This window comes from Psammomys obesus, unplaced genomic scaffold, assembly GCF_907164565.1.
Source record: "Psammomys obesus unplaced genomic scaffold, mPsaObe1.curated_primary_1811, whole genome shotgun sequence".
Taxonomy (NCBI): domain Eukaryota; kingdom Metazoa; phylum Chordata; class Mammalia; order Rodentia; family Muridae; genus Psammomys; species Psammomys obesus.
The window spans coordinates 41,747,115-41,772,675 of record NW_026587216.1 but is presented as its reverse complement, the minus strand read 5'-3'; the positions used below and the strand labels follow the sequence as shown (position 1 = coordinate 41,772,675).

General features: G+C 38.3%; 1 protein-coding gene across 1 annotated transcript; it reads left to right on the top strand.

Annotated features, from left to right (window-relative positions):
• Nucleotides 1-43: 43 nt before the first annotated feature.
• Cibar1 (CBY1 interacting BAR domain containing 1) lies at nucleotides 44-25,016 on the top strand. The gene is made up of 9 exons (XM_055603248.1): nucleotides 44-382; nucleotides 834-1,068; nucleotides 3,164-3,232; nucleotides 3,838-3,939; nucleotides 6,094-6,099; nucleotides 7,565-7,669; nucleotides 18,281-18,394; nucleotides 22,537-22,656; nucleotides 23,868-25,016. Exons 1-9 carry the CDS (start codon nucleotides 150-152, stop codon nucleotides 23,949-23,951), a joined length of 1,068 nt encoding a protein of 355 aa, XP_055459223.1. The 5' UTR covers nucleotides 44-149; the 3' UTR covers nucleotides 23,952-25,016.
• The last annotated feature ends 545 nt before the right edge of the window (nucleotides 25,017-25,561 follow it).

The following is a 25,561-nucleotide window of genomic DNA, read 5'->3' as shown; positions in this document are numbered from 1 at the left end:
TCCAGAAGCAGAGCCGCGACTCGGTTCACCTTTACTCTCACGTCCCCCCTTCCGGTTGCTGGTGGGTTGCCTTTCCTCCTTTGCCTGCAGCGGCCTGGGAGGGCTCCAGAGCTGCACGGAAGGAGGATGCTTGCTGGTCCCTCCGCCCTATGCCCTCCGGTCCCCCTTGCCCCGCTCTTGACCGCAGGGGCGCGCGCCGCGTTGCCACGGAAACGCCGGGCGGGCGCGGCGGCGCGCGCGGCGCGCTCTCACCTCCCGGTAGAAGTGGCGGCGGCTCCCGCTCCCGCGCGCCCTGGCGCCCCGGAGCCACGCTCGTTGGGCTCCCACTCCGGGTCCCCGGCGGCACGCAAGGCAAGATGTTGAGGCGCAACCTGGAAGACCGGTAACCGCCAGGGGCCTCGTCGTGCAGGCCGCCCGAGGGAGAGGGCCGGGCGGGCGGGCGAGGGATGCCGGGCCGAGGGCCGCGCCGCCGGCCGGGGAGGGACAAGGCCGCAAGGTCCCCGCAGCTCTGCAGCTAGTGCAGGCCCGAGAGAGCGTCCCGGGCCGGCCCACCCCGCTGAGCTTGGCCGGGCCCCGCCGCGGTGCCGAGCCCGGGGAGGCCGCACAGAGGCAGCTGCCTCCCCTTCCCGGCGGGACCTTTCCCGGGCCTGCGCTGTCCAAGGGCAGGACCAGACCCTGTTTAGGGTCCCGGAGGAGGCGGGCCTCCGGGGGAGTTGGGAATATTTCCCTTCAGAGCTCCAGGCTGCCCCGTTAAGGTCTGCATATATAATTAGCCGGACACTATCTTACTGTTTTAAGAACAGTGTTCTGTGTCTCCTTTTTTTTCTTTCTAGAGACGCTCAGACAAAACAGCTGCAGGATGCGGTCACAAACGTGGAGAAGCATTTCGGAGAGCTCTGCCAAATCTTTGCTGCTTATGTACGGAAAACTGCCAGGCTGCGAGACAAAGCTGACCTCCTGGTGAACGAGATCAACGTATATGCCTCTACCGAGACCCCAAATCTAAAGCAGGGTCTGAAAAACTTTGCAGATGAGTTCGCCAAACTTCAGGATTACCGCCAAGCAGAGGTATGAAATTGGGTTCTGGTGTCGTCATTCTAAGCCAAGAAGTAATGTGTAGGAATTAGGGCGACGTTTCATTGTCGCCTACCCAACGGTGGCGAACGCACACTTGATAAATGTCCGTAACACGGTAAGTCCATTGTAGGAAACCTTTCTATGACCTGACACTTTCAAACTAAACTTGAGGTGTGTTTTAAGTCTTGAGTTTACCGCAGCATTTGCCAACTTTGGTAACAGGGTGCCGGTGTTCAGAAAAGGTGGCACCCATGGGAAAGGAAGGCGCCTGTTTATTCTGTGTGCACCAAGTGGTTTTTAAAGAATGGCTAGAGATGGCAATGCTGAGAATGGCAAAATGAACAAATTACTAACGAATGGGCAGCGTATTGCTGATACTTGCCTGGCTTGAAAGTTGAACAAAGTACATTTTATAACACAGGAACAAGCCAGGTAATAAGTATGAGAGATTGGCTTTGAGTGCTCAAGAGTCTTGCTCTCCTGAGAGCTTTCTAAACACCAATATTTTTATTACTTTGGATACTGCATAAGCACTTTGATATACTTTTTTAGATACCAGTTAACTTACAAAAGTTGCCAAGTTTACACTCCATCGCTTTTTTACTTTTGTAACAAGTACCACTGCTCTTTTTCATCTTTAAAGCCTAAAACAAATTTCAGTTACCAAAAATTAAAATAGGAGAAATAATCTTTGACCTTATCATCATTCTGCATACATTTGAGTACTAACCACTCAGAGATGCCCGTAAGGAAAGTACCGAGCTCTTGGCATACATTTCTTCTATAGCAAGCACTACTCAGTTATACATGGTAACTGGAGATTTTATGTTCCAAACGTAGCTTTTAATTCACAGATAATCCTGAAGTCCTATTTCACCAATAATTTCCCCTTTCTAGAAAATTTTTATGCTAGTTTTCACATAGCAAAGTGAATTGATTTGCATTTGCTCTGCTCTGTTTCCCTGCTTGCCACATGGTGGAGATGCTAATGAACATGACAAAGGTAGGCAAGGGAAAGCGAAGGGACTCTGATAGGCTAGACCTGGATAACAGTCACAGTGTGTGTTGATAGACACGGTATATATTAATCTGTCTTGAATCGTCACAGCCTTGATTTCAGAATTCTGAACATTGAAATGACTGACGGGAACTTGTTTTTAGCATTTTCCTAAAATCTTTTAAAATGAAACATCCATATAACATCATTTCCAGAAACAAAAGAATAAATATGAAATGGAATGCATTGACTAGATAAACATGTATCATTTAAAAAAAACATTTTATATGTTTATTTTAAGCAATAGATATCATTTGCTTGCCCACCCTGACAAAGTTTCAGTGCCTCGTCGTTTCCTTTTTTTATATAAAATTTTTTCTTTAGTTCTATTTACTAGTGTTGTTAACAGAATTGCTATTACTTTGTAATGAAAACTGAAATGAGCATGAGAAACTGTTTAATTCTAGATAAAAAGAGATCAGTTGTACAGTTTGGCAGATCAGCGTCACTAAGCCTATTTGTCTTGTTCTCTGGGCTTTGATAAATCATAAGTGGCTGCTTAAAAAAAATGCAGCTAATACAATAATCCCTAAACTGTTTGCTTTTCATCCCAGTAACACCGTATCTTTCATTGTATCTGGAAAGTTGAGCTATAAGAATTAGGAGTCCATATCTGTTTTAGCTGACAGTATGTGCTTGAACATATGAAAATGGTATCTGTACTAAAACTATAAATGTCTTCAGACTTTCTGAAAGCTGTAACTGTGAGGTAAATTCTGTGCTTCTCAAGGGAGAGCCGGTTAGAAGTGTCAGGCACATTCCCATCAGGCTGTGCTCCAGGTGCTGTCTGCTGCTGTGGCTGCACCGTTTACGCATCAAGGCCTGACTTAACAATCTGAATATTAGCAGCACCTAGATGATTATCCTTCTCTTAAAATATCATAAACAATATCATCTTAACCAAAATTTTCAAAACTATTAATCTGTACCATATTTATTTCAGATTAAGTAGCATAGATTTGATTTCAGTGTTTAAACTTTGATATTTCTATGTTTCTTTTCAGTTATGTTTTATATAATTTTTAATAGGTTGAAAGACTTGAAGCCAAAGTAGTTGAACCTTTGAAAGCTTATGGAACCATAGTAAAAATGAAACGAGTAAGTAAATCCCTGTTTTTATCCTCTTGGTATACTGACAAGGAATGAGTTTTCCTTTTCATAACAAATACAAATACCATGCAAGTATTCTTTTTACACACTTTGGAAAAATATTTTCTTGGATCTTTAAAAATGATGAAGCATTTTTACCAAGCTTGCTAAGTATACCAATATTCTGCTCTAGCAGTCAAAATCATTATTGTGGAAAATTTTATAATATTTGATGAATATGTTTTTACACCTTTGTTTTAAAGCTGGTGTCTGTATTTTTAAAATCTGAGAAACTGTTTTTGAAATCAACTTGGAGTAAAATTTATACATAAAAAATTCTTACTTTTTGGTGTTTATTTTTTATAAATACATATGCTCCTGTAAGCACCATAGTCATGTATTTGTATGTTTCATTTTCCATTCATATTGTTTTATCTGGAGATAATATCATTGAAATGTCCATGCTTTCCTGCACACACACGCGCACACACACTACCGTGCTCATACCTTTTGAGCTCCCAGTGCTGGGATCAAACAAGAAGTATTCTTCCATTCTTAAGAATGTTTTATTTCTTATGTTAGAAAGTTTTATTAACAAAAATGCTTATTTACAGGATGATCTCAAAGCAACATTAACAGCAAGGAATCGAGAAGCCAAACAGTTATCTCAATTAGAAAGGACACGGCAACGAAACCCATCTGATCGACATGTAATTGTATCCTTTGGATTAGGTCTTAAAAAAAATTTTTTTTGTGAGTTATACAGTACAAAAGTAAATGTATATGGATCTGTAGTTCTAAGTGTGTAGAGAATTTTCATGGTGGTGGCAAAAAGAAACATATTTAGGAATCCTCACAATAGAAACTAGCCAGCTCTCTTTGATCACTGGCCCCTTGGGGTGGGGAGCAGGCTTACCAGGCCACAGAGGAAGACAATGCAGCCAGTCTGATGAGACCTGATAGACTAGGGTTAAAAGGAAGGGGAGGAGGACCTCTCCTATCAGTGGATATGGGAAGGGCCATAGGGAAAGAAGAGAGAGGGAAGGTGGGGTTGGGAGGGGATGAGGGAGGGAGCTACATCTGGGATACAAAGTGAATCAACTGTAATTAATACTAAAAAAAAGAAAAAAGAAAAAAAAAAGAAACTAGCCAGCTATAATGCTGTTATACATCCTAACCCAGTCCTTTTGTTTTTTATGATTGACTATCCCCCAATCTACTCAGAAGTGTAAATGTTTTCAGGGTAAATTAACAAGTAAATACTAATGTCAAACCTTCAGGAGATTTCAGTATGATTATGGTCATAGCAGGACACATGGTATCTAAATAGTAATGTTTGTTGTACAAAGAATCTTCTAGAGAACAGTTCCTTCCTGAGCTAGAATTGTCTCATTGATGACCAACAAGTATATACACTGCTGAGAGATGTGTGAAAAGCACTGACATCTCCCTGATTCCATCCCCATTCTATCTCACTGGGTCTCCTGCCTACTCAAGGTTGATACTGCCTAGCTCAGCCAGACACCACATAAGGAGTGTCTCTTTGGGGGCATTGGAGGTTGAAGAACCCCTCCATTCCTGAAGGGGAGACCCCTAAATGATTTCAGACTTCATCAATTGCCTGGTCCATCTTTCTTTGGACCAAAGGTACATAGACCAACCTTTTATTTTAAAAAAGAAAAAACAGAAAAAAACAAAAACAAAGAGGCAGTTAAGTTGGGCTGGCACGGAACATTTGTGGGACATTTATTGCAGTTTAAATTTTTAAACCAAAGTGTGTTTTAAGCAAGCTGGACAAATCAGAGAAAGCTACAAATTCATGACTGCCAACAAGAAATCTCTGTCAAGACTAGGAAGTCACCAGTGTTTAAGAATTAAGTCAGTAATCAAAATATGTTTTGTTCTTGGGGGAAAAGAGTCTATGGAGGCAGGCAAAATTTGACATCTAGAATTCTGCGTAGTTGTTGATTGATTCATAAGTATTTGTATTGATCGTTAACCAGAAGTAAATGCACTGCTAACTCACACTTACCTGACCTATAAATGCTGTTAACTGCTGTAGGAGGCAGACTTTCTGGCCCACCTCAAGCAAGGTGGGGAAAACACAAGTCACTGTTACAGGCGAATTTCTGCTCACTAGATGGGTTCTACTTAAGGATTCTGACAGCTTGAAACTAGAGCATGAGTGACAGTTTACATGTTAATTTATTCAATAGAAAACACTCAGTCAAGAGTATTGTAGTGTTTTTACCAGATAGACCCTTAGAACTCAACTCTCTACTCAAAAGTATGCTAAGGTCCAATATGTAAATCAAGCAGAGTCTTGTCTTTTGATGAGGATAATCCTAGGATCTGCTATCACCCCCAAAGCCCCAAATAGCTTCTGAACAAGCCCTAACACAGTTTGAAAGTATCAGTCTGGTTTCCCTTTTCATCACCATTTGAAAGTCTTGGCTGATTCTGCTGGATACGCTGCTAATTGTTCTTAATATTGCCTATTTGAGATTGGTTCACTGAAGGATTTTGAGCAATTTTCAGTATTATCACGTATATTTTCAAAGGCTGACTTCTGGGTGAGTTCTGTGCTCGGGAAGAGGATTTCAGACTTTAGAAATGGATGGGGGCTGCTGGAGGCTGGGATGCAAAGATCCTGGCTTTGGCTTCTGCTTCCCCATGCTTTCCTAGTTTTAAACAGTCCTACAGAGGCTCCAAATCTTTAAAATACCAGGAAATAAGACGGGCAAAGACATGATAAAAGTCACAAGAGCTATAAATGCTAATTGTAAGAGCAATTCTATAAAGGTATATGATTTTATTTTAAAATGTTCAATCCTCTTTGAAATGTATTTTTCCTTTATGAAAATTTTCAGTCGCAGGTGGGCAATAAAATGGTGTTTCCAGAAATGGATCCTGAGAGTAAACCCTTTTACTTGTTTCAATTTATAGATTCTTTTAAGAGAAAGCAATAGCTAAATGTCAGAATAGTACATCTCGAAATTTTGATGAAAGATTCATATTAAATGATAAATGAATTTAGAGAAAATATAATTTTAGTAGAAAGAACAAAACTTTGTCAGGAATAATTTAATCATAAAATTGAGGTATGTCTTTTTTAATTGTTGGTACTGCTTAAGAAAATATTTAATGTGTAGAAGCAACTACTGTCCTAAAGGAAAAGATGCGTAAAGAGAAATAACATGATTAAATTGGAATTTTCTACACTTAACAATACCGTGGCTTCTGTATGTACCTGCATGTACCTGAATTCTTGATGTTTTAAAAAGAAAAAAAAAAATCTATGTTCAGCCCACAAGGAAATAGCAATATTTAGATAGTGTCCATGATAGTGTCCGTGATCGTGTCCGTGAGAATTGACTTGCAACACAGATCTACATCTTATGCATGTCACCAAGTATAAAGCAAACATTAAACTTGTCATTTAATGTATTCGTTACTAACCAAAACAGTGCAGCGTTGTTGGCTTATCAAAAGCTGATTAAGCTGAGCATGATGGTACTTGCCTGTAATCCCGTTACTTGGAAAACTACATCAGACATAGACATAAAGATAGGACGACATGCACCTGTAATTACAGCAGTCAAGAAGCAGAGGCAGGAGAACATGAGTTTACAATCAGCCCGAGTTAGAGAATCCTAATATAGCACAGGCTAGACCGAGAGAGACCCTGTCTCAAAATTAGATATTGTGTATTTAGTGATTTAGGGAACTCTTAAAAGTATACAGTGATAAGATACTTGAATATCAATAGACTTAAGCACTTGCATGTTATACTAATAAAAATTAGATTTTCTGTAGTGGAAAGGGGCTATAATTGTTGGTCTTTATAGTGTATACTCTTAGTCCTTCACAAAGATTTACTTATTTCATTTAATCTATAAAGTAATCTTGTGAGATAATCTGTATTTTACAGGTTAATACAGTGTTGAGAGCACTGAAGATACTAACAAACTCCACGTGTTTTCTTTGAAGGACGAGGGTTAAGGAGACAGATATTAGAAAACAGATACTGTAATAAATGCTACAGACTAAAACAGAGGGAAGCAGTAGAAAACAGAAAATAGTTGCACAGCAAATCCCAGGGCAACAGGGAAAATAGTGTTAAAGAAAGAACTTCTGTTTTGAGAAATTCACTTAATAAACTTAAAAGTCCTATATTGTGCATATTATCTAATATAGTTCAGTGTATGTGGTAAAAGGTAAGTTTGAACAGTGTACGGTTTCAGGCCAGAAGGTCAGCATTGAAATGCTAACTTTTACCAAAAGATTCAACTACATGGATTCTGATGGGCTTTTTCTTTTGTTGGGGGATTCACTTTTTAGGCAGAGACTGAATTACAGAGAGCCACAATTGATGCTACCCGCACAAGCCGTCATTTGGAGGAAACTATTGACAATTTTGAAAAGCAGAAAATAAAGGACATAAAGGTACCCAACTTAACATAGAATGTTTTCTAACCTTGCTTACAGTTGGAGAAAGAATAATGTACTGAATTTTAGCCCAGAGTGCTTAAGTTTAAAAAAAAAAATTATAGACCAAAATTTATCAAGTGTTATTATAAGCACAATGGCATATTAAAGGGGCTATATTCTTTTTTTTCAATTTGCTTACCTTGTATTCTGATTGCAGTTTTCCCTCCCTCCTCTCCTCCTAGTGTTTCCCCCTCACCTACCCCCACACTCTTCCTCCCTTTCTCTTCAGAAAAGCGAAGACCTCCCATGGGCATCAAACAGCCCTAGTGTAACAAGTTGCATTAAGACTAGGTGCGCCTTTTCCTTTTGGGGCTAGACAAGGCAGCCCAAAACGGGGAAGGGTCCCTAATGTAGACACCAGAGCTGCTGACAGCCCCTCAGTCTTGCTGTTAGGAGTCCCACAATGAAAACCAAGCTGCATACTGTTACCTCTGTGCAGAGGGTCAGCCCCGTGCATGCCCCTGCTTGGCGATTCAGTCTCTCTAGGCCCCTATTAGTCCAGGTTGGTTGATTCTGTGAATTTTCTTCAGATGTCCGTGACCGCTCTGGCTCCTTCCTCCCCTTCTTCAGCAGGATTCCCCAACTTCGGCCTAATATTTGACTATGGGTTTCTACATCAGTTTCTATCAGTTGCTGGGTGAAGCCTCTCTGATGACAGTTTTGCTAGGCTCCTGTCTGCATATATAGCGGTATGTAAAGCAAGTACAGCAGACCATCATTAACAGTGTGGGCTCCCTCTGACAGGATGGGTCTCTAACTAGACCACTCATTGGTTGGCCATTCCCTCAGATCCTGCTCCATCTTTACCCTGCACATCTTGTGTGCAGCCAAATTGTAGGCCTGAAGGTTTTGTGGCTGGGCTGGTGTCCCATTTCCTCCATTGGAAGTCTTGCCTGGTTACAGGAGATGGCCAGTTCAGGCTCATATCCCCCTTCCTATGAGTCTTAGCTAGGTCACCCTCATTCCTGGCAGTTCCCATTGCCTGAGGTTTCTAGCTTATCCCAGACATGACTTCGCCTCCAATTCCAGTTGTCTCTCCCAGTATTCTCTCCCTCTGTCCTCCCCAACCTGATCCCTCCTGTGTCCATCCACCCCCACCACATCCAGTCCCTTCCCTCACACACCCACAAGGTCTTTTCTATTTTCCCTTCTCGGTGAGATCACATCCCCTCCTTGATCCCTCCTTGTTACTTCCTTGGGTCTGTGGATTGCAGCATGGCTATCCTTTATGGCTAATGTCCACTTAGAAGTGAAGACATCCTTCTAGGTCTGGGTTAGCACACTCAGGATGATCTTGCTAGTTCAGTCTATTTGCCTGCAAATTTCATGATGTCTTTGTTTTTATTTTTTAAAATCTATTATTTGTTACAATTTATTCACTTTCTATCCTGGCTGTAGCCCCCTCGCCCATCTTCCAGTTCCACCCTACCTCCTGATGTCTTTGTTTTTAATAGCTGAGTAGTGTTCCATTGTGTAAATGTACATTTTCTTTATCCATTCTTCGTTTGAGGGACATCTAGGTTGTTTCTAGTTATGAATAAAGCTTCTATGAACATAGTTGAGCAAATGTCTTTGTGGTATGATAGATCATCTTTTGAGTATATGCTCAGGAGTGGGATAGCTGGGTCTTGAGGTAGATTTATTCCTAATTTTCTGAAAAACTGCCATGTTGATTTCCAAAGTGGCTGTCTACAAGTTTGAACCTCCACCAGCAATGGAGGAATCTTCCCTTTGCTCCACACCCTCAACAGCCTAACCTGTCACTTGTGGTTATGATCTTAGCCATTCTGACAAGTGTGAAGAGAAAATCTCAGAGTCCCTAAGGAAATGACTTAGGACGTTCGTTGAACATGTCTTTAAGCACTTCTCAGCCATTCAAGATTCCTCTGTTGAGAATTCTTTGTTTAGCTCTGTACCTCATTTTGTAATTGGATCATTTGGTTTGCTGATGATCAGTTTTTTGAGTTCTTTATTATTTTGGATATCAGCCTTCCGTCAAGGTTGGTGAAGATCTTCCCATTCTGAAAGCTGCCATTTTGTCATTTTGACAATGTCCTTTGCCTTGCAGAAGTTTTCCAATTTTGTGAGAGCCCATTTATTAATTATTGATCTTAGTGTCTGAGCTATTGGTATTCTGTTCAGGAAGCTATTTCCTGTGCCAATGAGTTCAAGACAATTCCCACTTTTTATTCTATCAGATTTAGTTCATCTGGTTTTATGTTGAGGTCTTTGATCCACTTAGACTTGAGTTTTTACAGGGAGATAAGTATGGATCTATTTGTTGCTGGGAGCAATTGCATGCTGGATTGGCAAAAGCAAACAGGTGAGCTTCCTGGAGGCAGCCCACTCATTTTTGCATGGCTGACGAATGGGTATATCCCTGGTTTAGGCAAAGTCCCAAAGGCTTTTGCCTCAAGATTGCTTATTTTGCTGTATTGCTTGTATTCCTATGCTTGTCTCATATGCCTGGCATAATTCAGTTGAGCATATAGACCCTCACTGCCTATAGCATAATATTATTCCTCCATAGGGACCATTCTCTGTTGGGCAGATTTCCTGCAGGTGATTTTTATAATTCCTGATAATGATTTGTGGATTGATTCAAATAATTCTAAACCTTCCTACAGTATAGCAAAAACTGCTAGGAATGCTATAAACCTCCATGTGAATTACACTAACAAAGAAAACAAGATTGAAACAAATTAATGATCAAGGAAATCATTCATTCTAGGTTTAGTCCCATAAGGCCCAGGAATGCAACACGATAAGAAAGACAATATGAATACAGAAAGAAAGAATAAATGGTTACTTAGACAAGACAGATAACTTTTTTAGAAAAAAACTTTGACATAAAAAACTCTTGCTTTGAACACATAACATACATTTCAAATAGAAAAAGATAAAACTTATAATAAACAAAAGTATATAGTTAGATATACTTCTAATGAAAACTTAGAATCAGTAGAACTACTGTAACTCCTTTTTTGTGTAATGATTATATCTATTCTAAATGAGGTAAATTTTTCTTTTACATAGAAAACCTTTGTCTTAGAGGGTATAAAACACAGGACAGAAATAAAGTTGTTGGTTGATTGAAGATTTCCTCCATTCACCATCCAGCAAATATGTGTCTGTCTGCCTGATTGTCTGTCTTTATGTGGACTTGGAAAGGGGCAGGGAGGAGACCAGGGAGGGAGTGTAGGGTTGGGGAGGGAATGAGAGAGCGGGATACAGCTGGGACACAGAGTTAACAAAATGTAACTAAAAAGAAAAAAAAAAAAAACTGATAGAGCTTCTGGGAGATGCGTGTACTGCTTTTTTAAAATAAAGTATAACATGGCCCCAAAAAAAGAAAACAAAAAAAAAAAAAAAAAGATTTTTGAAACTCAATGAACATATTTTTCTTTCCTTTTGCTTTTTGACACATCTATTCCCAACTTCAAGTTAATAAAGATTTACTCATATATTGTTAAAAAAAAAAAAAAAAAAAAGAATGGTCTGTTGGAGCTCCCTATGTTCGTGTGAATGTATGCTATTTTCTTTCTTCTCACTGCAACCAGGAGCCCCAAATAGCAAGGCTATCAGCCTGAAAGTTTAAGAGTTAAAGTCCTAACAGTTAAGAAAGTTCAGTTTCTTGCCGGGAGCAGTGGCCGCAAATCGGCTGAGAGTTGAAGTACAGAGAAAAATGCTAGGAGGAGTCAGGTACTAGCCCCAACAGGCCTAAAGCAAAGCCTGTGGACCTTTATCCTTTACTGCCAATGCCCCATCCCGCCTCAACCACCCTTGGACCCCATGGATGTAAAACCTCGCTCTTAACAATTTACAGTCTTCCATGTGCAGAAGACTGCACATATCTAGTTAAACCACCAACATTAATTGAAGATGCTTTCTTTTTTTACACTGTATAATTTTGACTTCTTTGTCAAAAGTCAAGTGTCCATAGGTGTGCGGCTTTACTTCCGGGTCTTCGATTCAATTCCATTGATCAACCTGTTTTTGTTGTTGTACCATGCAGTTTTTGTTGCTACTGCTTTGTAGTACAACTTGAAATCAGGGGTGGTAATGCTTCCAGTTCTTTTATTGTACAAGATTATTTTAGATACCCAGGGTTTTTTTGTTTTTCCATATGAAGTAGTGTTAAGTAAAAAATTGTGTTGGTATTTTAATGGTAATTGCATTGAATCTGTAGTCTGCTTAAGTAAGATGGCCATTTTTACCATGTTAATCCTACAGATCCCTGAACATGGGAGATCATTCTCTCTTCTGATACTTCAGTTTATTTCTTCAAAGACTTTAAGGTCTTGTCATATTTTCTTTCACTTGCTTGATTAGGGTTAAACCAAGATAGTTTAAATTATTTGTGGCTATTTTGAAAGGTGTTCTTTCCCTAATTTCTTTCTCATTCTGTTTATTGTTTGTATATAGGAAGACTACTGATTTTTTTTTTTTTTAGTTAGTTTTGTATCCAGCCACTTCACTGAAGGTATTGAGGAGTTTCCCAGTAGAACTTTTGGGGTCAGTGCTGTATACAATGTACCATCTGTGTGTAGCAATACTTTGATTTCTTCCTTTCCAATTTGTATCCCTTGACCTCATTGCTCTAGATAAAGTTTCAAATACTATACAGGTTAGATAGATATGGAGAGTGGAAACCCTTATCTTGTCCCTGATTTTAGTGGAATTGCTTTAAGTTTCTTTACACTTAATTTGATGTTGGCTATAGGCTTCCTGTATATTACCTTGATTATGTGTAGGTATATGCCTTGTATCCCTGATCTATCCAAGATTTATTATGAAGGGGTGTTGGATTTCATCAAAGGCTTTTTCAGCATCTAATGAGATGATCATGTAGGGTTTTTTTTTCTCTTTATTTATATGATGGGTTACATTAATAGATTTTCATATATTGAACCATCCCTTTACCCCAGGGATGAAGCCTACTTGATCATGGTGTATCTTTGATGTGTTCTTGGATTTGGTTTGCAAGTATTTTATTGAGTATTTTTGCCTGAATGTTCATGAGGGTAACTGATCTGAAATTTTCTTTATTTGTTGAGTTTTTGTGTGGTTTAGGTATCAGGATGACTGTGACCTCATAAAATGAATTTGACAGTGTTCCTTCTGTTTCTGTTTTGTGAAATAATTTGAGAGGTATTGGTATTAGCTCTTTTTTGAAAGTCTAGTAAAATTCTTCACTAAAGCCATCTGCCCTGGGCTTTTGTTGTTGTTGTGAAATGTTTAATGACTGATTCTAGGTTCTTAGAGATTAAGGGTGTACTTAAGTTGTTTGCCTGATGATGATTTATCTTGGGTAGGGGTATCTGTCAAGAAAATCACCCATTTCACTTAGATTTTCCAATTTTGTGGAGAATGGATTTTTGAAATAGACCTAGTAATTCTTTGAATTTCCTCAGTATCTGTCGTGTTATGTGCCCTTTTCATTTCTGATTTTATTAATTTGGATACGGTCTCTCTATTAGTTATTTTGGCTGAGGGTTTGTTTGTCTGGTTGATTTTTCTCAAAGAACCAACTCTTTGTTTTGTTTATTCTTTATATTATTCTATTTGTATCTATTTTACCGATTTCAGCCCTGAGTCTTTTTCCTACCCTGTACTTCGTCAGGATATGTTTGTTTCTTTTGCTTTGAGTTTTCAGGTATGTGTTAAATTTTAAGTTTGAGATCTCACTAATTTCTTTATGAAGGCACTCAGTGCTATGAATTTTACTTTTAACATTGCTTTCATTGTGTCCCATAAGTTTGTCTTCATTTTCATTGAATTCTAGAAAGTCTTCAATTTCTTTCCTAATCCAGTGGTCATTGAGTAGATAACTGCTCATTTTCCATGAATTTGTAGGCATCCGGTTCTTTCTATTGTTGTTGAAGTCCAGCTTTAATCCATAGTGGTCAGGTAAGATACAGGGGGTTATTTCAATTTCCTTGTATCTGTTGAGACTCGCCTTGCTGTATGACAAAATATATGGTTTATTTTGGAGAAAGTTCCGTGAAATGCTGAGACAAAGATATATTCTTCTACATTCGGTAAAATATTCTGTAGATATGTTAGGCCCATTTGAGTCAAATGTCTATTTGTTCCATTATTTCTGTTTAGTTTCTGCCTTGATGATCTGCCTATTGGTGAGAGTGGGGTGTTGATGTCCCCCACTATTAACATGTGGGGTTTGATGTGTGATTTAAGCTTTAGTAATGTTTCTTTTACAACTGTGGGTGCTCTTGCATATGGGGCATAGATATTCAGTATTGAGATGTCATCTTGGTGGATTTTTCCTTTGATGAGTAGGAAGTGTCCTTCTCCAACTTTTTTGAATAATTTTGATTGAAAGTCTATTTTGTTAGATATTAAATTGGCTATATCTGCTTGCTTATTGGGTCCACTTGCTTGAAAAATCTTTTTTTATCCTTTTACACTGAGATACTGTCTGTCTTTGCTGGTGATGTCCTTGTGTACAACAGAATGATGGATCCCGCCTTTGCATCCATTCTGTTACCCTGTCCCCCTCCCTCAACTCCTCCCAGTCCCACCTTCCTTCCCTCTTTCCCCCATCCCCTTCCCCTAATCCACTGAAAGGGGGTCTCCTCCCCTGCCATCTGCCCCTAGCTTATCAAGTCTCATCCGGACAGCCTGGATCCTCTTTCTCTATGGCCTAGCAAGGCTGCATCGCCAGGGGGAGGTGATCAAAGAGCAGGTAACCAAGTTCATGACAGAGGCATCCCCTGCTCCCCTTTGTCGGAAACCCACATGGAGACTGAGCTGCCTCTGGGCTACATCTGAGCAGGTCCTCTCCATGCATGGTACTTGGTTGGTGCATCAGTTTTTGCTGGACCCCCTGGGCTCAGACTTTTTAGCTTTGTGGTCTCTTTGTGGGGCTCTTTGTCCCCTCCGTGGTTTTCTATCCCCCTTTCTTCCATAAGACTCCCTGCGTGCTGCCCAAAGTTTGGCTGTGAATCTTAGCATCTGCTTCGATCCCGTTGGGTGGAGCCCTTCAGACAACATCTATGGTAGGCTCCCTTCCTGTTCCCTCTCTTTCACCACTTCTGGTGACTATCCTGCTTATCATTCTGAATGAAATTCAAACATCCTCCCTAGGGTCCTCCTTGTTACTTAGCTTCTTTAGGTCTGTAGATTTTAGTATGGTTATCCTATATTATATGGCTAATATCTACTTACAAGTGAGTATATACCATGTTTGTCTTTTTGTTTCTGGGTTACCTCACTCAGGATAACCTTTTCTAGTCCCATCCATTTGTCTGAAAATTTCATGATTTTAATAGCTGAGTAGTATTCCACTGTGTAAATGTGCCACAGTTTCTGCATCCATTCCTCTGTTGAAATTAGTTACTAAAAATAAGCTGATGTACAACGTAACTTTGTCAGAGAACCCCAACTGAAAATATGAAGTATAAACCAGTTGTTTTTTAATTTGTGATTTCCATTATAGTAATATTATCTATTATGATAATAATATCTATAGCCTAAAATAAATAGCTACATTACTTTCAAGGATGTAATTGTGCTGGCCAGTTTTATGTCATCTTGATACACGCTAGTCATTGGAAAGAAGGGAAACGCAATTAAGAAAATGACTCCTTAAGATCCTGCTGTACGGCATTTTCTTAGTGATTAATGGAAGATCCCAGCCCATTGTGGGTGGTGCCATCCCTGGGCGGTGGTCCTGGGCTCTGTAAGGAAGCAGGCTGAGCAAGTCATGATGAGCAAGCCAGTAAGCATTACCTCTCCATGGCCTCTGCATCAGCTCATGCCTTCAGGTTCCTGCCCTTAGTTCCTGCCAACTTCAATAATGGACTAAGATGTAAAAGTGGGAGCCAAATAAACCCTTTCCTACCAATCTTGCTTTGGTCATGGTGTTTATCACAGCAATAGAAACCCCTAACTAGGAAATTAACATAAATTTGTATCCACAATGATAAACTAATTTGGTTTAAATATTCACAATTGCCTTTATTATGTGAGAAACATGCAGATTTGACTTTTCTACAGGTCTTTGACAACAGTGTTTTAGGTGTCTTTGAAAGATCTTAAATATTGCTTAATGATCATTTTATATGCAAATAAAAATTAAGGACTTTTTTAACTCACTGCAAATTTTCCTGTAACAGTTTTTTTTTTTAATTTTGTATTTTGCTATATTACCAATAAAATAAGAACTATGTGATAGTTGAACTAGGAAATCCATCTCTGAAAGCAATTCGTTTGAAGATTTCCTAATCATAGCTTCAAAACATTTCAGAACTTTGGCCTCTGAATTAAGTCTCAGGCTTTGCACTGTGCTACATAAAAGCTGTGCAAATACTGCTCAGTGTTTAAAAAGGCAGTTCTGAAATAAACATCTTTCCAAGCTGGGAGAATATGGGGAGATATGAAGTTCTACAGCTGCTGACATTTTCTGTCAAATTCGGGGTTAAGAGTTCTAAGAAAATTAACATTAATCTGACAATGAGAATCAAGAATTATTCCCTTGCCGCTTAACAGTTAACCCTTCCTCAGACCTGCAAATGTTTTTCACATGTAATCTATGATCTTTGGGTTTCCTTATGTATCCCATCTACCTCTAAGGTATTATAAATTTCCTGCTCAATACTGAGTACAAAACTGGAGCAAAGAAAGTAAGTGCAGAATTTCTAGCTTTAGTGACTGCTTCCAGAGATTCTCTGAAATAGATGGAGGAGCTACAGAGTGTGTCCAAGTTCCTCTCCTTGTTGCAATACTGTCCTTCTTGAAAAAGTCTCTTGACGTTTCCAAGGAGAAAGGAGCAGGAGAAACTTCACCTGTGAAGAAGCAGATATAAATCAAAAGTATACAACTGACTGCTGCTTAAGTTATGTGCGACCATAGCACTTTGGGAACATTTTCACCACCTAAACCTTGTACCCTTTAGCTTTACCTTTCTGCCTGCTTACTAGCCCAAGAGACCATTAATCTTGTCTCTATGGATGGGGTGAGTCTGGACATTTCACCATGAAATAATATTTTGTCATTTATTTCTCAGCATATTTGCAGGCTTATCCATATTGTAGCAAGCATCACTATTTCATTGGTTTTGACCAAATAAATATGATCATACAATATTGTCTATCCATTAATCAGTTAATGTCTACTTTGTTTCCACCATTTGGCTATAAGTTTAATTTAAACATTCATATTACACATTCTTGTGTGGAAATATATTTTCACATATCATATATATGAATGAAATTGCTGGGTCATTCAGTAAATGTTTAACTATTTGAGGAATTGCCAGTCTGTTTAAGGTAGCTTTGTAATTGTACAGCCTTCCTAACATTGTATAATGGTTCATATTCCTTTGACTCCTCAGTACTTTGTTCCTAGTAAAAAACTCTTGTTGTAGCCATACTGGTGTTTATACAGTAGTATATCATTGTGGGTTTGATTTGAAAACCTCAATGTTTACTGACCATTTGTGTATATTTTCCTTGGAGAAATGCCCATTCAAGTCTTTCTCCATTGTTTCAGTTAGGTGGTCTTTGCTACTGGGTGTAAGGGTTGTTTTTAATCACGTTCTAGACACAAGTTCCAGTGGACGTCATTGTTTTGTTTTGTTTTCACATTATCTGCTGTCTTTGCTTTCTTGATGGCATCAATGTGAACACATATTTTCAATTTTAGTGACATCTTTTCAGGTTCTTTTGTTGCTTGTGGTTCAGTGTTACAGCTGAGACTCCACTGTCAAATCAGGTAGTGATTTCTCTCAGCTTTCCACTAATAATTTTATCATTTTTATTCATAAAAAGTCAGTGATGCACTTACTTTTGCATTGTATGAGTTCAGGGGTTAGTGTCATTCTTTTTATATACTCTGTGAATGGCTTTGGCAGGCACCTTTGTTGAAAATGTTTCGATTTTCCTGGAGTCTTAATGATCTCACCCTGCCCTTAAACAGTAGCACATTCTTTTATGGATGTTTTTGACCCTATATTAGGAACACTGAAAATGAAGGAATTAATCCCTAGTCCTCGTCAGAGGCCACTGGGTCTCTTCAGGTATCCCTGTGTATCTCTGGAGATGTTTAGGTACTAAACACAGTGCTTTGGACTCTGATACTCAGTTGTACGTGCTAGAGCAGTGTAGCTGCCCGTGATGCTCATCATACAGTAACAAGTGCTGCTGGTCAGTCTTCTCTTACATCAGCTGAAGTCACTAAAATGTTTTAAAATTTTACCACATTTATAGGCGTGTAGTATTGGAGTATGGAGGTGTGTACATTTTAGTCACTTTTTTCATCCAAGTATCAGCTATCATGTATAAAGAAAAACAAAATTTTAAAAGGAAAGAGAGAGAATTGAATAGTGGTTAAGGCGACATTTTTCACAATTTAAATTTTTGCTGAAAGTCTTCACAAATATTTTTTGTTATGTCTGTCCTGTTGAAAAACTGACTCCTAGGTTTTAGTAACACAAAACATTAAGACTATATAATGGAGAATATAAAACTCAGTGGTTCTACAATAAACTCATGAATACATAAAACAACTTAAATGACTTTAAAGTTCAAACTTTGTGTTTTTCAGAACATATTTTCGGAGTTTATAACAATTGAAATGTTATTTCATGGCAAAGCTTTAGAGGTCTTCACTGCTGCCTACCAAAATATACAGAAGATTGATGAGGATGAAGATCTAGAGGTAGGCCTTCATTTAAACTCAGTTCTATTATTGTGGAGATATTTAAGAGCTTTAGTTTATGTGGGTAATAATCCATGTTATCGTGTGTAAACCAAATAACTCTGATACTGAGTTGTATGTTTTCTGAGTTGTACGTTTTTGTACGTGATCTGTTGTAGTTTTCCTGTTAACAGATGACTGTCACTTTCAAGTACTCAAGCTAACATTTCATTCTCACTCCTTTCCATGTTTTCTTTTTTAAAAAAACTATTGAATGTTTACATGACAATTAGAAAATAACAAGTATTTATGTAATCATTGCTTTGAACAGATCTATGTATTTTAACTATGCTAATTAATCCACCAACTTTAAACACTTACCTCCTCACTCTAAGGATGAGAAAACTGAAACACAGTAAAGAAATTTCCCAGAGGTCTAATAGCTAGTTAGTAGCATGGGGGAAGTCAACTCTAAAAGTCTATTACAACACTGATCTTAATGCTTTGTACATAAGGCTACAACTACAGTTGAGTGTGAATGACTTGCAGCATTTCCTGCAAGGAAAAAAAACCAAACAAACAAACCTGCATTTAGTAGCAGGTTCAAGTGACCCCTGTACTTTTCCTGCAAATCTGGAGTCCCCTTTACAAGCGTCAGTCTCCTTTTCCCATCATTCCTGCTGTGAACTGATATTCAAGTTAAGTTTGTTGGTCCTTAAGATTTTCACCTCATTCCAGAGGCCCTAGATATGTCCCACTACACTCTTTATAACTTACCACTGCTTTTGTATTCCTGAACATCTTCTTATACATTCCAGTGGAATAGTACTGACCAGACTTCGTCGTTGTGATAAAATGGAAGTTATGCTACTTACCTCCTCAGATGTCTGAGCAACTGCAGCGCCTATTAAGCCAAGCACTATTCTAAGTGCTGGGATTATACGTAAGAAGTAGTCTATCTTGTCAAGGCAAATTACAATCTACCAGTGATATCAGAGAAGAAAACAAAAATTCTAGTAGTATTAAAATTTTATAATGCAATCAGTGTGTGTGTGTGTGTGTGATGGAAGGTTCCAGTCTTAAAGCCAAAAAGAAGCCAAAAAGGCTAGAGATGAGAATGCCTAGCCAAACTTTTATGATGGCATAGATTATACAAAGGTTCTGAGGCCATTGTGAATAAAGAACAGTGTTCTTTAAATATTTAGCATAGAATGAATGGAAACACAACCCTGAACCCCTCTATTGTAACACCTGGCATCTGTGACTCTAGGACCAGAGGAAATATGAAAGGTGTTCATATAACCGAAAAATTTCTTGAAAATAAGAAAATGAAGAGGACATAACCTGGTTTTCTTCATAGTCATACTTTATAAGAATTATAGCAAGCAGCAGCTAACTTTTTGCACTTACTACAAACCATCTTGTTCTTCAAATAGCTCAGGCCCATTTCTCCTTCAAAAATAATTTCTATGCATAACCGGAGCTTATGATTACTTGATCATGTTGAAAAATACATTGCCAAAACACTTATTTTACCAAAAGGGTTCATTTTAATATGGTTTAAATGTTTATCTCAAGGATTCTATATCACGTTATTTTTCTTCACTAGAAAAGTTTACACAGGAATGTTCAAACAAAAATATATTCCCTCAATACAGGTGCCCATGAACCACCCATCTGTTATACCTGGATGTCAGTGCTCACTGACCTCCAAGTTAAATCTGCCACCCTAATTATCCTTGAACACTCCTAAAATACAGTTCTTATATCCTAAATTGAATCCCTTGATTCTACTTGTACCCTGCACTACTGGAAGGCTTACAACAGCAGTTCTCAACTTGGGATTCATGACCCCTTTGGGGATCAAACAGCCCTTTCACAGGGATCACCTAAGACCATCGGAAAACAGTAATTTACATTATGATTCATAACCATAGCAAATTTATGGTTCTGAAGTAGCAGCAAAATAATTTTATAGTTGGGGGTCACCACAACATGAGGAACTGTATTAAAGGGTCACAGCATTAGGAAGCTTGAGAACCATTGGCTTACAGAAATGTGTGAGAACAGCCCTTAGTTTGGTTTATTTTTTCCACAAAATGGATGTTTTTGTGTAGCACTCATGTGTAGCACTCATTGGGCAAAAGCGAATTAATTGGCACCATTTCTTTGGAAGAGTTGCAAAGATAAAGCAGGGTTCCTTTCACTAGAGGAACTTATAGCTAGGCATGGAGTCATCTGGTCAAAAATAGTAACATTACAGTTACGGTCAAGAATAAGAACAGGCACTGCTGGCTACTGAATGGGGAAAGAGAGCATTTGACTTGGCTTTTAAGGACTGATGAGATATCCTACTGAGAAACCAGCATTTAAGAAACACAGTATATCATCATTTCAAATAAAGGGTGTCAGATAAGTCTGAGTGACATTAGGTCTTTGAAGATTACCTAAAATATGACTCTGGTAGATAAAAGCCAAAAAAGGGGGTTTAGTTGAGAATATTTTGTCTGCAGTAATATGAGATTATGTAGACTATAAAGAAAGGTATGTAGAATCAGTATTTAGAAGTACTTCAAGTAAGGAATTAAGTAGAATATCCATATTGCTAGGTAGAAAGCCTTTCATTATAAAGCTATCTTAGTATTGGAAAAAAAAAAAATCAAAATTACACACAAACCATTCCAAGTGGCTACCAGCCACACATAGCCAGGAAACTCTGCACATCAAACATTTCCTTTTTCTCAGAACATGTTATTACACAGTGATAGTCTATAATAGAAGGTAGATGGGAAAATGCATGTAGCTGTCCAAACACAGCATCTGAATTACACAGAAAATCATTAGTTGACATTAAAACACTGCAGAGGGGCTGAAGAGATGGCTCAGAGGTTTAGAGCACTGTCTGCTCTTCCAGAGGTCCTGAGTTCAATTCCCAGAAACCACATGGTGGCTCACAACCATCTATAATGAGATCTGGTGCCCTCTTCTGATGTGAAGGCACACATGCAGATATTATATACGTAATACAAAAAACAATTCATCCAACATTTAAAAAAAAAAAAAAAACACTGCAGAGAAAAGAAACATTAAGCAACTAAAACCCTTAAAACATGTATAAGATGTAAGCAGCAGAGGCAGGCTCTTTCTCTGTGCTGTGGCTGTGAACAGATGAAGCAATGGAAGAGGCCAGCCAACTAGCAATGATTTGTGATGGCATGAAAGAAAGGAAAGCTGGGGTCAGGGAAGATAAAGACTTAAGGATTCCGGTGAGCAGCGCTTGTGGGATAAGTGTAATTCTAGTCTGTGGGGGAGGAGGTGAGGTAAAGTAACTGATCAGGTGTTTTAACTTACACCTTGAAATAATGAAAATAAGAAAAAGACTGAGGAGATGCTTGTTTCTAGCCCAGAGGTTCTCAACCTATAGGTCACAACGTTGGGGATGGAGTTCACAACTAAGACCATCAGAAAACAGATATTCACATTATAATTCATAACACTAGCAAAATTACAGTTATAGAGTAGAAAGGTTTGGGGTCACCGCATCAGGAACTGTATTAAAGGTAGCAACATTAGGAAAGTTGAGAACCACTTATCTAGGGAGAACCTGTGGAAATCAAAATCTTTGTTAAAGTTTTGAGAATGAAAGAAAAATACACGTTGGAGACAATTAGAACGTTTGCTTTATAAAAAAGGTAGAATAAAGCGTTTGTAGGGAGGTGTTTGAAATTCACACCTAATGACTCCTCATCTGTGTTAGGAATATGGGCTAAGTGTCAGAGACAGGAAGGCTTGAGAAACCCTGACAGCAGTTGAGAGTACTGGCGAGTCAGATTCTAATGCTGCTGGTGCCCATGTGCGGTTGGGTGGCTCCAGAGGGCACTGTGCACAGGGGCACTCCTGCGGTGAGGTCGGTAACCGCTGAGCATGGGCGAGAAAACAAGCAAAGGCAAACAGAGCACACTGTTTGCAGCGGCCTCCGCTAGAGGATTTCATGGCTACTGTGCACTTTTACCAGTCTGCATGGGTCTAGTACAAGTTTTTACTCTTCCGATTTGACTACATTTGTAATTTTTCGTTAGTTTACAATAACTCTAATAATGTAAGTTGTTTATCTAGATGTTCATTTAGTATCTACTTTATAATGTTGTTTTATATTGCAATAGGTTTTCCGAAATTCTCTGTATCTACCAGATTATCCATCTCGTTTAGATATTGTAAGAGCAAATTCAAAGTCACCTCTTCAGAGATCACTTTCAACTAAGTGCACAACTGGATCTGGGCAGGTGAGCTAAAAAAATAAAAATAAAAAATAAACTGGAAAGGAACTTGAATTGTTGCCTTTGGAACTGTTCAGTAGTAAAAGGGCTTCCCTTGTGACCACATATGACGTACTATCTCCAGCCGTGGTTCTTCCTCTGAAAATGATGCAGAGTTTCAATAATCACACTTTACTTCCTGAGGCAGAACCCTAAAGAAACAGATGGAAAGACAGAATAATGCTTATCTAGATTTGCTGTGTCTGACATGAGCACAAACTCTAAAGTGAGTGAGCTTAATTAATCTGGGTAGAAATTGTACCTCAAAGTGGCCTTTTCTAAGCATAGCTCATGGACCCAGGCACATAGCTCTTTAGATCAGCAGCCAAAGCCATAACATAATTGTGGTGTGCCAAAATCTAATATTGCCTCAGAATTTTAAAACTGGATAAAACAATCTCAAAATACAGTTTTAAGTAAAATTGCTAAAGTTAAAACATCCTGTCATTGGATTCTGTGCATTGTTTGTTTTCTATTCTTATTCAACTCTTCCCCCAGCAAAATTATATTTCTAAGATTTTTAGCCTTGACACATGTATTCCATAAATTTAGTCTTTATATTCCACTATTCCATATTAAATTCTATTTAGAATTCAGAATCTTGTATACTATGATTTTTTAATACTTAGCCCTGCTAACTTGAGATCAGGTACCTGGAAGTTGGTGGAGATACTGCCTGTATTTATACCGTAAAGCAACATCTGTCCCTAGCAACACACATCCACAATGTGACCATCTCTGGTGTCCAAACATTGCCCAGTGTCTCCTGGATGGTATAAATCAGCCTCAGAGAAGTTTTCCCTTGGATATCTTAAGAGTAAGATGTCTAGCTGGTGAGCTGGTTTTGGACTCATTTGTCAGTGTTGCTATCTGTCTAATGGACATAATCTGCTTTTACTATCCATTTTGATGATTCTCATTCAAATATTCCAGGGATTGTTTAGCCTACTTTAACATTCAATTTACAATACATAGTAATGGTATTTTGTGTTACTGAAGCATACTACTGAACTTATGGCTAACCCCATATACATTGGTAGAGACTTCAACTAAAAATTCACAGGGAATTTAGTCATTCTCTGAAATAATTGTTCTGTATTCCCTTACCTGTAAGAACACGTAAAAAGGTGCTGAACACGTAAAAACATTTTATTTTTCAATGTGTTGATTTTTAACAGATAGCCACTTGTCGAACAAGAAAGGATCAAGAAGTAGATGATGAAGATGATGAAGAGTTAGATGTTACAGAAGATGAAAACTAACTTTAAGAAAATGTCACATTTCCATTCTCATGTCAAATGACTTGAAATCCAGGATGACTTTATACTCACTTGCTAAGTTAAACGTCAGAGTGAAATATTACTATGAAATGGGGGAGGGGGATTAGAGGAAATTATGCTGACAAGAAAAAAAATTTTAATTACATACCAGTGTTTCAGTGTCCTACCTATAGTAGTGTATGATTTTTCTGAATATGTTCTATTAAAAAAAGATTATGGATTTCAAAGCATTTCAGATTTAATGCTATACATAAACATGTATACATATACATATATATTAAAGGTATCAAAAGTAGGTAACAAAAGATTTAATAATTCCTTTTAGTTTATTTTAGGTTAAAAGTCTAGGGTTTTGACTACCAGAAGAGGTCAGTTAATAATTCTATGCCTTAATGCCTTAAGTAAAAAGATCTCTTCTTTTACTTTTATTATAACCTTATTGTTTCATCATTTGGTATGTAAATTTAGTGTTTTCAACAAGAATGTAACTAAATAAAGGTATGGGATATTGATATCAGGTTTTATAATGCACACGATTAAATTTCTAATTTAAAAAGGCCATGGTTTTAAACAAAACTCATTCTAAAACCCTGTACATTCTACTTGTATAAATCATTAATACTTGGAAGGCAGGTAATTTGTTAGAAATGTTGCCTCATCATAGAATGCCATAAAGCATTAAACACACTTTCCTGTCTTATCAGACCACCACAGTCAATAAATATGTACATACTTTATTCCTAAAACTACAAAACTTTAGTTATAGCTGACATTTCTTTTTCTTTTGGTAAAGAATTATGCTTTTAGGAATCTCAAAGCACTTATCAAAAAAGAAAAATTTGTTTTTAACAAAATGTTGCTTCTTGAGCATACCTTTAAAATTACTTTGGTACTTTTTAAGATGAAATACTCCAAATGCTTTAAAGCCCTAAGTAGGTCTTAAGGAAGTAAGGTTATTACTAAAATCGTATATTCCTGGTCAGTATTCAAATTTGATGTTAGAGTTGACAGGTGAAAACAGCTGTGGTATTTCTATTGCTGCTCAATAAATAGTGACTTCTCTCAAATATCACCTGCCTCATCATCTGTCAAGTTACAGCCTAATGCAGCAAACAGTTCTGGAGAGGGGCTGTTCCTAAGAAGAAGAGCTAAGTGTGGTGGTACAAGCCTGTTTTCCCACTGCTGGGAAGGTAAGAGGCAAGAGGATCAGTTGTTCAAGGTCATCCTTGGCTTCAGTGAGTTCAAGACCAGCATGTTCTACATGAGACTGTCAAAGAAACAATGAACATTGAGATTATTTACATACATGTAGGTTTATAAAAACAAAAGGCATATCACATTTTGTGGGCAGTGAGGCAAAAACAAGGCAATTGTATGACAATTTACACACCCAGTTAGGACGTAACTACATTTAAGGAAATGAAGACCGAGCTAGGGGTTAGCGCTGGCCTTGCATGATCAAAGCCCTGGGTACAATCCCACACCACTAAAAAACAGGCCAAGAACCCATGTTAAATAGCCAATAGTTTAGCATCCTTAACAAAAATTATCATAATTGATAGTTATGAACATCAACAGCTAATATGTAATAT